At 41.0% G+C, this 12,325-nt stretch overlaps 1 protein-coding gene across 3 annotated transcripts in view; it reads left to right on the forward strand.

The window, feature by feature from the left end:
* The first annotated feature begins 5,126 nt into the window (after positions 1-5,126).
* The window catches only part of hip1rb (huntingtin interacting protein 1 related b), a 40,509-nt gene continuing 33,310 nt past the window's right edge, over positions 5,127-12,325 (forward strand). For 2 of the 3 annotated variants that reach the window (XM_021621595.3, XM_021621596.3), the window contains exon 1: positions 5,127-5,508. In XM_021621595.3, coding sequence (XP_021477270.1) covers positions 5,416-5,508 — 93 coding nt within the window. In that variant the 5' untranslated portion in view covers positions 5,127-5,415. Of the gene's footprint in view, positions 5,509-8,947; positions 9,128-12,325 lie in introns of those variants that run through there. The other variant, XM_021621597.3, reaches the window with a different exon arrangement.

The following is a 12,325-nucleotide window of genomic DNA, read 5'->3' on the forward strand; positions in this document are numbered from 1 at the left end:
GCCCTATGGGACTCCCAATCACGGCTGGGTGTGATACAGCCCGGGATCGAACCCAGGTCTGTAGTGACGCCTCTAGCACTGCAATCCAGAGCCTTAGACTGCTGCACCACTTGGTCCCCCAAAAATGTATTATGGTAATGTTGACTAGCTTGCCTGGCACATCATTGCCCATGGTAGCCCAGTGGTTAGAGCATTGGACTAGTAACCGAGAGGTTGCTAGAGCGAATCCCTGAGCTGACAAGGTACAAATCTGTCGTTCTGCCCCTGAACAAGGCAGTTAACCTACTGTTCCTAGGCTATCATTGTAAATAAGAATTTGTGCCTAGTTAAATTTTTTTAAATGAAAGTGGGTTTGTGAGTAAGCATTTTAGAATTTATTCTGCCACTGTCGGCTTATTGTCTTGGCCTTTAAGCCTATATATCACGGTCTCAAGGCATATGAACTAACCGGTTATCGAGCAAGCAACAACAATTATCGCAACACAAGTTGTGATATAGCTTTATTTTTATTTATGGCTTCCCCAGTGATTTTACCCACGCACCGCTACTGGTGGTTTCGCAGTTAAGTAATTAATATCCCATCATGCTTAAGCTTAGTGTGTGCTTCCCAGTCAACTGTTTGCATATATTATGACGTTTTTGTGTTCGCCTGTTCGAGCACACAAATTTTCTTCTTGAGTCTAGTTGAAGTTCGGTAGCCAACGTCTACGCCCCTTCGTCAGTGATTGGTCAACAGTAGGGGTTCTTCAGTTAAATGTTTTTGTCATTCAACGAGACTAGTTTTCATGCACAATTTTTTTCCCTTGCAAAAATACTGCACAAAACATCTGTTAGATGTAAAATTGCACGACGAAGACCTAGCAAAAACGTCAATTGATGATAAATCACAATCTGTTTTTGATTAATTTACTATTTTAAAGTAGTTAGACTAAACATTAGACTAAATTCTAATTATATATGTCGGATCATCAACTGTTCAGAGGAGACTGCGTGAATCAGGCCTTCATGGTTGAATTGTTGCAAAGAAACCACTACTAAAGGACACCAATAAGAATCATGAGCAATGGACATTAGACCGGTGGAAATCTGTCCTTTTGGTCTGAGTCTAAATTTGAGATTTTTGGTTCCAACAGACCCTGTCTTTGTGAGACGCAGAATAGATGAGTGGGTGTTCTCCGCATGTGTGGTTCCCACCATGAAGCATGGAGGAGTAGGTGTGACTGTATGGGGTTGCTTTGCTGATGACACTGTCGGTTAATTATTTTCAAATTCAAGGCACACTTAACCAGCATGGCTACCACAGCATTCTGCAGCCATACGCCAAACGCACCTGGGTTGTGCTTAGTGGGACTATCATTTGTTTTTCAACAGGACAATGACCCAAAACATACCTCCAGGCTGTGTAAGGGCTATTGAGTGCTGCATCAGATGACCTGGCCTCTGCAATCACCTGACCTCAAACCCAATTGAGATGGTTTTGGATGAGTTGGACTGCAGGGTGAAGGAAAAGCAGCCAATAAATGTAAAGCATATATGGGAACTCCTTTCAAGAATGTAGAAAATTGTAAAAATGAAAGCCTGATTCACGCAGTTGCCTTTGAACAGTTGATGTTGAGATGTCCGTTACTTGAACTCTGTGAAGCATTTATTTGGGCTGCAATTTCTGAGGCTGGTAACTCCTAATGAACTAATCCTGTGCAGTAGAGGTAACTCTGGGTCTTCCTTTCCTGTGGCGGTCCTCATGAGAGCCAGTTTCATAGAGCTTGATGGTTTTTGCGACAACTCTTGAAGAAACTTTAAAAGTTCTTGAAATGTTCCATATTGACTTAACTTAATTTCTTAAGAATGGTGGACTGTTATTTCTCTTTGCTTATTTGAGCTATTCTTGCCATAATATGGACTTGGTCTTTTTACCAAACAGGGCTATCTACTGTATACCACCCCTACCTTGTTCCTAGTTGCTCCTCAGCCTCCAAGACCTTATCCATTCTGATATCCTGCTCAAACATTGCAAACTCATAATTTGCCCCTATCAGCTCACAACTTTTTTCAGTCTGGTGCCCGTTTGGTTTTGGTGTGTTTACCTCTCTCAAATACCATCCTCAGCTTCCTTTATTTCACAACCACACACTCCATCTATAGGAGGTTGTCCTCTCTCTTTGTATCAATGGTCTGAAAGTATGAATCCCTCTCAGATATCACTGAAGGCTACTGTCTTTGTGCATTTCAAGGCAATTTCAAGAAGCTATTTAACTTACCTGGCACGTCCTTATTATTTTACTTACAACTCTGTTCTGCATTGTGTGCATATGGAGTCCCTTGGCACGAATAGTCTATCCATCCTATCCACAAATTATTTATTCATAGTACACAGGGACTGGTCTCTAAATCACATTCTCTGCTAGTTAAATGACTCATAAACCAATCCCTTCCCATGCATCATGGAAAAAAGACCTTTCCGTATGTAGTACTGTGACAAGTTGGACCAGAGTTTGTTCCAACATATCAATTTCATCAAGAAACTCCAACCACTGTTTGTCATGTCAATTGTTTTTCTGTCCATGTGTACTTTTCTTTTTTGTACATTTATTAAAAATTAAAGCATTTCACAATTGTATTCTAGTATTCATAACTTGGAGAAACAAATGCATATCTCCACTCATTCATGTGAACTGCAATGAGACAGACTCTGGACTCTTAAGTTAAGGACATTAATAAAATAGTTCTTACATCATCTAAGGCTGCATAATCTACTGGAGGGTTATACATAAGGATTTGTAGACATGCTTGTTCACAGGAGGGTGGGTGGAGTGAAATCAAGGAAGTGGGAAGGACCATCTGCTCTCATTTTTTGAAGTCTTGAGCTGCCCTATTCTCACCAAATAATTATTTGTAGCCATAGCTTACCAGGCCAGAGGAGGAATGTGAGGGAGCCAGTTTTTCCTGTGGTGCAAGCAGACCTCTGCTGGCTTTTTTGTTCTCCTGAAGTCATGTGATCTTTCCTGTTTCCCACAACTGCATACTCTACTCCGAAGTGTTATAGTTCCCGCTCCACCCGATGCAATGAACATGAAAGTCCTGTCCTGCGACCATGAAATGTTTAATTAGCAGACAGGCTCTAATGGAATGGAAAACAACAGAAATAAATTATTATAGTATCTGTCACCTTCACCCTGAAACATCTCAATCTCCTCATCAAGGTCCTTATCCACTGGTAAATTAAATAAACATAATTGCAGACAGTGCTCATACCAGGGAGGATCTGTGATTGCTTAGTGACAGACTTGAATAAGATGTTATATAAACAATATTTAAAGGCTGTTCAGTGTGACGTGAAGGAAAAAAGTACTTAGTCAGTTCCCCAATCCGGTATCTCAGCATGCCTAAAGTGATTATTAGCATTTTTTTCCACCATATCAAGTAGGGTTAGGGAAATCTCCAGGTGCACCTGCCTGGTAATACAACATTTCAATTGAGTCGAGAAGTGAAGCAAGAAATTATCTATTAGCATCTCACTTAGCTTTCACATACACTGATGATACTTTCATGATGCTCCAAATCTAGTCACTCACTATTAGTTGCCACTGTCTAAGCAGTGGCAGCTGGATCAATGCACTTTTGCATCACATACCAAGGATTAACAGAGTCGGTTAAACACTGATAAACTGTCACTATAAATCCCCTAACTACACAAAAAAAGTTATCGCCTTTCAGAGGTGTAATCATTCAGTCCTCTAATTCCTCCCAAAAAGGTGTGGTGTCTACTATAACAGGAAATTATAATTTTGTCACAATCATAGTTTACAGAATTCAACATTGTACTCGCTTCTCCTATGGCGTCCATCAAATCATTTTTATTTCCTTCTGTTTCCCCTGTTATTACAATATATCCCTCACTACAAACAGTGACCGTACATTCTCTGGTGTTTGGCTGTCTTGATCAAACTGATCTCGTAGTCTTTGTAAGCCTCTTTTTTTTTTATATAAAGCTGTTTTTTTTCATCTACATTTGATGGGTGTTGTTTTCTATTATCGTTTTTTTTCTTCTTTAAATTACCTGGTGAACTGTAAGAGCTGCATTTAGGCCTACTGTTATCCATATTCTATATTAATTTTCTCAAGTGTCATTGAGTGCACTGTCCTATTGTAATCCTTTACCTCGGCTTCTCTCTGGGTTTAAGCTAAGATTCATTTTCTGATACATCCCATTCTCTGTTTTAATCCCGTCGACCTAAAAGCAGGCAATGATTTTACAAGTGCCTCCCCTTTTATTTGCACACAGAATAGCACTCTTAGTTTAAGTGTTGTGGTACTGAAGTTTGACAAAAGTAGTACAAAATCTGCATATTGACACTTTTCACTTTAACTTTTATGCTGACTTGATCTAACTTAGCTTCTTGGGTATAGTAGTTGCAGGTCATTCCCTGCTTCCAGTGATGAGGGTTTTGTTAAATGTCATCCCACAATGAAAAGAGCAGACGGGCTGTTTCCAAAACAATGGGATGAGTGGTGGCCTACCCACATATGCTGCTGTGTACTCACAGGACAGGCCCATAAGGGTAGGCTATGATAAGCAAATTAAGTCAATGTATGTAGCTGTGTTAGATGGGTAGAATTGGCTTTTGCATTGATGTGGCTGTGCCTGAAGAGAGTTGTTGGCTACATGGCAAGCATACATTGCTCTGTTCCAAGCACCTCAATTAGCCCATTGCACCTTGTAAGGCCAAAAAGCATTTTTATTAGGCCATATGCGCCATTATCTAGCCAGTGACCCTTCCTTAGTAACCACAATTATAATACAGGCAAAAGCACAAAATCAGATGGATAATGGATTGCACTGTAGTGGTGGAGAAAATACATACATTTCACATCATCCAGATTGTTTTCTTTATTATCATAATAAAATATGATCTTACCAAGCATGCAACAAATAATGCATTAAACTATTTAAAAATATTTTCTATATGGGAAATTGCTGGTTCTGAACGGTAGGTAGCCTGCTATACCATAACAAAAACTCTATAGCCTGATAACGTTTCAGGTGGGGTAGAAAATAATCCTGTCCTTTCAATACCGCATGAGTGACGTCAACAGCTTCCCTGACGCATGGGCTCCCCCCGCGTTGCTATGTGTGAACTACTGTTATATCCTTCGGTAGACGAGGCTCCACGTACAGCAAACATAGCATTCATTTCGCGTTTTCCTCCTCTGCCTGTGAGTTCGCAGTCTACATACAAATGCCACTCGTGGACGCCGAACCGATTGTTCGCGCGTTGCTTCTACTAAAAACGACAAGGAGTGTCTTACTTTGACTGCTTTATAATCGATAATTTTCCTCAATAGTGGGTATTTGTTACAAGCATTCGATATCGTCGAAGATCCAGTAAGGTTTCCGCCGGGTGCCAAGACGTGAGGATGAATTCCATACGACAGGTGCCTTCAAGGGTGAAAACCAAAAGGACCGAAACGAATTTAGGTGCTGAGAGGGAACATTTTGATAAACAGCAGGTAAATATGAATACCCGGGTGGTGGTGGTGGTAGACTTTGCGGTTCATAGCTGTTTGTTTTGCGCCTTTATGATAAAGTGTTTCAAATAGCATGTGAGGCCTTTAATTTATCGAACGTATTTGTTATTTGCGCACACGAAAATAAGAAAGTTAGCTTGTGAACTGTAATGCTGCTCTTATTGAAAACGTTTTGATGCAAATTCCGCACCTGGCCCATCACCTGAGTTCCTAGTTTGATAGGCCTATGGGACCCCGGATGGTCGAAACATTACTCACAGTAAACATGTTGACAATTTTAATTTAGAGGCTAATGGAAAGTCCTGTATGCCATTGAATCAGCTGTTAGTCCCTGTGGTTGTCTGTGCTAAATATTTGATTGAAACCCGGAGAATGAATGACCTCCCTTGAGATTTAGGCCTAATAACTTTACATTGATCAGCCATGTATGTATTTTTGGATAGAGATGTCTTATTGTCCAGAACTTTTAACTGTAGCATCACCATTACCATCATCCAACAATTAATAATAATCTATTTCCAAATAATTTCTTAGAAAAGGACACTCCTTCACACAGTCTGGGAGCTATAGGTCATGTTTATGACATCATTGGTAGACCTCTTTTGTTGAAACATTTTAGAAAATAATTTGTATTTTTACCTTGATTTTATTTTTCTGATTAAGTGTAATTTACTTACTACCGGGGAGCTAATTGGCAATGCATTGAATCCTTTAGATGAGTGTCTGCCCCTCAGTGAAGTCCTGGCTCTTAATATAAAGCCTATGTTCAACTAGAAGGTCTTGTTTGGCTACCTTGTCCTGACTTCCTTGCTCTTAGTGTATTGAAATAGTATGAAGTAGCTTTGAAATGAACTTCCTGTGGCTGGATCAACAAATGGCAAATGCAGATCCGAAGTTGAAATAACATTGTAACCTGCTGGTCTCCTCCATCGGAAATGACTGGACAACCAGCAGAAAGCAAACTGTCAACACAGTGTGACCCTGGCAAGAGAATTCTCTGCCATCTCCTTGTGCCTTCGATTGATGCAAAAATACAGAGCCTATTATATTCACACAAGGTCAGCCAGACAAAGTTAGGCAGTGATGATACTAAACTGAATCAATGAGAAAGAGAAAGAGGAAACCAATTCCTTTGGCTGGCTGGATGGAGGAAGGAGTGGGAGAGAGAGATTGTGTGGTCCCTTTGACTGCATTGTAAACTGGATGTTTAAATCCGGCAAAGATAAGCACATCAGATCATATCAGAGGCGCAGTCAGATGCCCTTGGCGCATGCGCTGGTCAGCGCTGCCATAGACATGTGAACCTGACAGATGTTACACCCAAACAGTGACTGGCATTATGTCCAGCCATTAGTCAGGCCCTTTGTACTGCTGTCCTGAGGGAGCCCTGTTTTTCCTTCCCAATCTATGGTCTACTTGACATGTCTCAGTTAACTGTCAGCTTGTGACAGTCAACTCCTGATATGACAGTGGAAATGTAGAGACCGTTATGTAACATGCTACAATGTCCAGGTACTCAACTCAATTCCAAGGACAGGCAGCTCCATCATATTGTCTTTCCATAGAGGGTGCTGCAGAGTCGCTGTGCTGCAGTACTTTACCATCCATATAAAGCTGCCCAAAGTCTGTGCGCTTGGCTTACTGACCCCCCCCCCCCCCCCCCCCCCCTCCCAAATTTGGTTTCTGTATGCTACTTTGACAGTTAACAAGTCTAGCCTAATGTACAGCACAATAGTGTAGCTCTATCCCAGTCATCAAAGGTATGTAACTGGAAAGATATAAGAAGCACTGCTATACTTGCTATTCATTCAATACTGCATTACATGATGGATGGATCTAGTTCTTGCCATTGACCTGTAGAATTCTGCTGATTCTGGGGTCTACTGTAGGTGTAATGTTGCACCCCATTCCTCTGTTTTTTTCCCCCTCCCCCTCTAGTTTTATCTGTGTTGACCTCTCTACCAAGGTCTGATGTCCCACAAAGCACCTGTTGTTCACACACTCACTGTGTGTGGGTGTGTGTGTGAGAGTTTGCTCTCCATCATTTCGGATGCCTCAGTGCCCATGAGAGAGGGCTGGGGGAAGGGAGCGGCTGAGTGTAAACACAGCCTCTCTCTAGGCCTCTGAGAACAGCAAAGCATTCAAACATTTTGTTTATGGTCATTATTTATTTTGTCACCTGTGTGTACTTGCAAGTGAATGTCCATTTGGAACAATTGACCCACCCTACCAAGTGGTGTGGCGTGTGACTCCTTGTTGCCAGTGTACAGTTCCCTGCGGTGTCCATGGAAACCAAGCATCTACAGGAAAATTAGGAAACCAGGGGAACCATGGTGAGGGTTGTTATTATTTACAGCTGACATCCACTTTGGGAGGCACAGCATAGAGTGAGTGCACAAACATCAGCTAGCATGGTCATAGTGCTGACACGCAAGGTTGATGTGACTACTTTGGAGATGATAAAGAGGTGACTGGAATGACTGTAGTACTGTCTGAGGATGACAGAGCAGTATTAGACTTCTGCCTCCCTTGAGTGGGTATGTGCAAGACCTAACCCAAACCACCTCTCAATCTCAGACTTGTTGTCTGAGAGAGGAAGTGTCTCTACAGCACAGAGCACTCCCCTTAATATCCAACTATTGTAGGAGGGTTTGAAGCAATGGCAAGTCCTTGTGTCTACTGTTAATCTTCAATTTTGTCACCTAGATATCCGTGTAGGATGTCAGGCTAAGGAGAAGAAGCAGCAGGGGCGAGGACAAAGTCGTTTCATCAAAGGCAGGAAGGGCTAGTCCAGTTGCGGCTCAGGTTTCTGTCTGTATCAACACTGTAAGTGACTGAGCCAGCTATTGTTGTGCTGCCTGGGAGGCAAAGCAGGAGGCGAGGAGAAATTTAACACAATGGGGACATTTCCAGTGGGTTTTCAGAATAGCCATTAAAAGGGTGTTCTATGAAAACAGCCAGTATTTGATGTTGTGAGAATGATAATTGAAACTTGTTGAAATGTCACTTTTTTTATGTTGGCAATCTTTCCAAGTGATAACAGTGAAGTCTGTTTTCAAAATCAGTGGTTTGATATAACGACTTATCTAACACCCCAAACTCCTCTATCCAGTTTCCTGTTTGCCTCCAAACAATGTAGTGTTGGAAAAATGAGAAATTCAATGTATTCCTTGATGCATTTGAACTGCAATTTGTTGGTGACCGAGTTGGCCTCTTGCTATCATCAGCACCTTACTGTCTTACTCTGCTTGTCACCACTCCCAGTGAATTAGTGCTAGACTAGTTAATGCTAACAAAACCAGACAATGCATTCAGCCTCATTAGCAGTGTGTTTACACAAGTTTAACAGCATTAATAGTGGCAGCTGTGCGGTGCTTGGGTATGTGTCTGACCTTGACAACCAGAGCGGCAGCAACAGTCTGTTGAATTAAGCTGATAAAGAACTGCAATAACTAGTCACTGCAGGGCACCTGACTGACTGCCCAGTGTGGAGTACATTAGACGTGTTGCTGCAGTGTCTCTGGCAGCTATAGTCTTCCTGGCAGTGATGTCCAAGCACATAGACACGCTGTTGAAAGGCAAGAAGGGAGAAGATGACAAGGTAAGAAAGGAGGGAACAGGGATGGGAGGGATGAACAGTGTGTGTGGCGTGAGTTCAGGGATTAGGCTGGGCTCATCACTCCCGCTCTCTCCCTACAACTACCTCTCCCTCAATTGGGGGATTAAGACTTATGTTTTGGGTCCAGGTTCAATGTTGTATCTGTCGAACAGCTAAATAGCGTCAGACTGTCTGTAGCCCACTTAGATCATAGTTAAGCCCAGTTTCTCCTGTGGCCAACCAGATGAATGTACACCTTCCTGACCTTCTTAAAGCATTGCTGTTGGAAAGTTTCAATGGAAGTGGTGGGAAAAAGTCATACTTGAGTAAAAGTAAAGATACCCTTTTTAATAGAAAATTACTAGAGTGAAAGTCACCCAGTAAAATACTACTTGAGCAAAAGTCTAAAAGTATTTGTTTTTAAATATACTTAAGTATTGGAAGTAAGTGTAATTGCTAAACTATAGTTAGGTATCAAAATAAAAAGTAGTAATAATTTCACAATCCTTATATTAAGCATGCATCATAAGTGGAAAATGTCTGTATTTTGTAAGTTACATATATTGAAAACTTGATTGCTGACAAGTAAAACATTTTGGGACTATGTCAACAATGGACTAATGAAACAAATTCCAGAACATTGTTTTGGGATAGAATTGTCCTTTAAGTACTTTACACTACTGTTTAATGTTTTTTGTTTCTTTGTATGAATGAGGGAGTAAATTGAGGGAGCGTGCCAGTGGGAGACGAGCTAGGTCTTTTGTTGGTTTGTGACATTGCCAACCTTCAATTCTAGACTTCAAGCAGTTCTGTAAATTGTATTGCTCACACTTCACTGGACTATACACTATATGCAGTCTCTGATCAGGTTAGTGTAACAATGATTTCCCCCCCCCCCCCGTCTCGATCTCTCCTCTGAGTGACAGTCAGTTTGAATGTATTATGGAGCCTCCCTGCAGCCATGCTGCTCTATGGCCATCTGTTGAGGCCTCTGTGCCAGGCGCTGTGTGCCAGAATGTGTCCCCCATCAAACTAATCTTCTACCCCAGCTGACAGGCCTTCCTCCTCCCACAAACCCCTCATTGTCTAGCACACCTCTAACCTAGGGATGGGCATTTTGAAATTATTTCAATATTCATATTGTTTTGGATATCCGGATTATCGAAATACATTTATTTAAAAAAATGTAAAACAAAATTCTACTTCATTTTGTTTCAGCAGGAGGGGTGAAAGGAGCAGGGGGCGATGTGACAGTCTGGCATGGGGGGGAGGAAGAAAGTAGCCAAAATGACCTGCTCTAGTTAGACACATTTGTTGCTGCCATATGTTAGCTATCATACCATCTGGTAGTACCTGTCTTGACTGCATCAAATCATTGTGAAGCTAGCTAGCTAAAGTAGCAAGGCTAATTGAGGCTATTTTGCTATGCTTCCCTGTCCAATGTCTAAAACGACTCCATTCATGGTTGATCATTGTAGCCTACTCCTTCTCAGTTAGCAAATTCTGGCGTTTTAATTCCATTTGGCATTGATAAGAAATCTTCCAATTCACCAGTGGTGTGAAGTACTTAAGTAATTTTGAGGTATCTGGACTTCACAATTTTTTTGTTGTATTTTTTGACAACTTTTACTCCACTACATTCCTAAAGAAAATAATGTACTTTTTACTCCATACATTTTCTCTGACACCCGAAAGTACTTACATTTCGATTGCTTAGCAGGACAGGAAAATTGTCGAATTCTCACACTTATCAAGGGAACATCCCTACCGCCTCTGACCTGGCGGACTCACTAAACACAAATGTTTTGTTTGTAAATTATGTCTGAGTGTTATCGTGTAGTTATATTCGTAAATATAAAAACAAGAATGGTGCCATCTGGTTTGCTTAATATAAGTAATGTGTAAGGATTTTATACTGTAGGTTCTTAAACATATTTTAGAAATGACATTTACTTTTAAGTATATTTAAAACCAATAACTTTTAGACTTACTCAAGTACTATTTTACTGGGTGACTCACATTTACTTGAGTGATTTTTCTATTAGGGTATCTTTAAGTATAACTGTTGGGTACTTTTTCCACCACTGCACTTCACTTGCTACACATGGAACCTCTGACTGTAGCACCACTTTGATTGACGACAATAACAACAAGCTACACGTGTGTAGGCAACCGGTGCATCTTTTTTTTATGTGGCGCACTCCTAACTGTCATAAAACTGTTTTATAAAAATGTTAAGTGTAATGGTCTATCCTTGTAGGCTATGTAGCAATGTCACATAGATCATTTTATTTCATTTTAGACAAAGCTAAGTATACTCTCCCAAGTAATCTAATACTAACGTCTGTTCAGATATTCAAATAACCTTGTCCATCCCTAATCCAAACCATCACTTGCTCTGGTCCCCTAAGCCAAGGGGGCTAGCACTAGCACTAGCAGTAGCCTCTCAAGAACGGTTAACCAGGACACCCCTCTTTTTTTTCTCCATCTCTCCTCTCGCTCTGAGTGGTCCCCTTAAGCGCACAGTAGCCCCTCTGTGCTTTGTTTAGTAACTGCGTGTTTTGGTAGAGGGGGAGGTTGGTAGGTTGTGGTAGCTCCAGAGTTTCACTAACTAAATGAAGTCTTTATGCTTTTGTGGGATTGCTGGCCAATTTTGCCAGGCCTGCCTCGGATATCCGATAAATGTGAGGATTATATTTCTCCTTCCCTGTGTTTACGATAAGATGTGTGTATTCTAGGAAGAAATGTCATGTAAATACCAGAGTGAGTGAATTTATATCACTGTGTATATACAGCCAGAGGGTGAAGTAAAAATGTGTGTTGGTCTGTATGAGCCTGTGTTTGTGGGATTATTTTGCGATTGAGTGACTGTCTGTGTGTGTGTGTGCAGTACCAGTCAAAAGTTTGGACACACGTTCTCATTCAAGGGGTTTTCTTTATTTTTTACTTTTTTCTACATTGTAGAACAATCGTGAAGATATCAAAACTATGAAATAACACATATGGAATCATGTAGTAACCAAAAAAGTGTTAAACAAATCAAAATATATTTGAGGTTCTTCAAAGTAGCCACCCTTTGCCTTGATGACAGCTTTATACACTCTTGGCATTGTCTCAACCAGCTTCATGAGGTAGTCACCTGGAATGCATTTCAATTAACAGGTGTGCCTTGTTAAAAGTTAATTTGTGGAATTTCTTTCC

This window comes from Oncorhynchus mykiss, chromosome 11 (genome assembly GCF_057628025.1).
Source record: "Oncorhynchus mykiss isolate SJ-2025 chromosome 11, ASM5762802v1, whole genome shotgun sequence".
Classification (NCBI taxonomy): domain Eukaryota; kingdom Metazoa; phylum Chordata; class Actinopteri; order Salmoniformes; family Salmonidae; genus Oncorhynchus; species Oncorhynchus mykiss.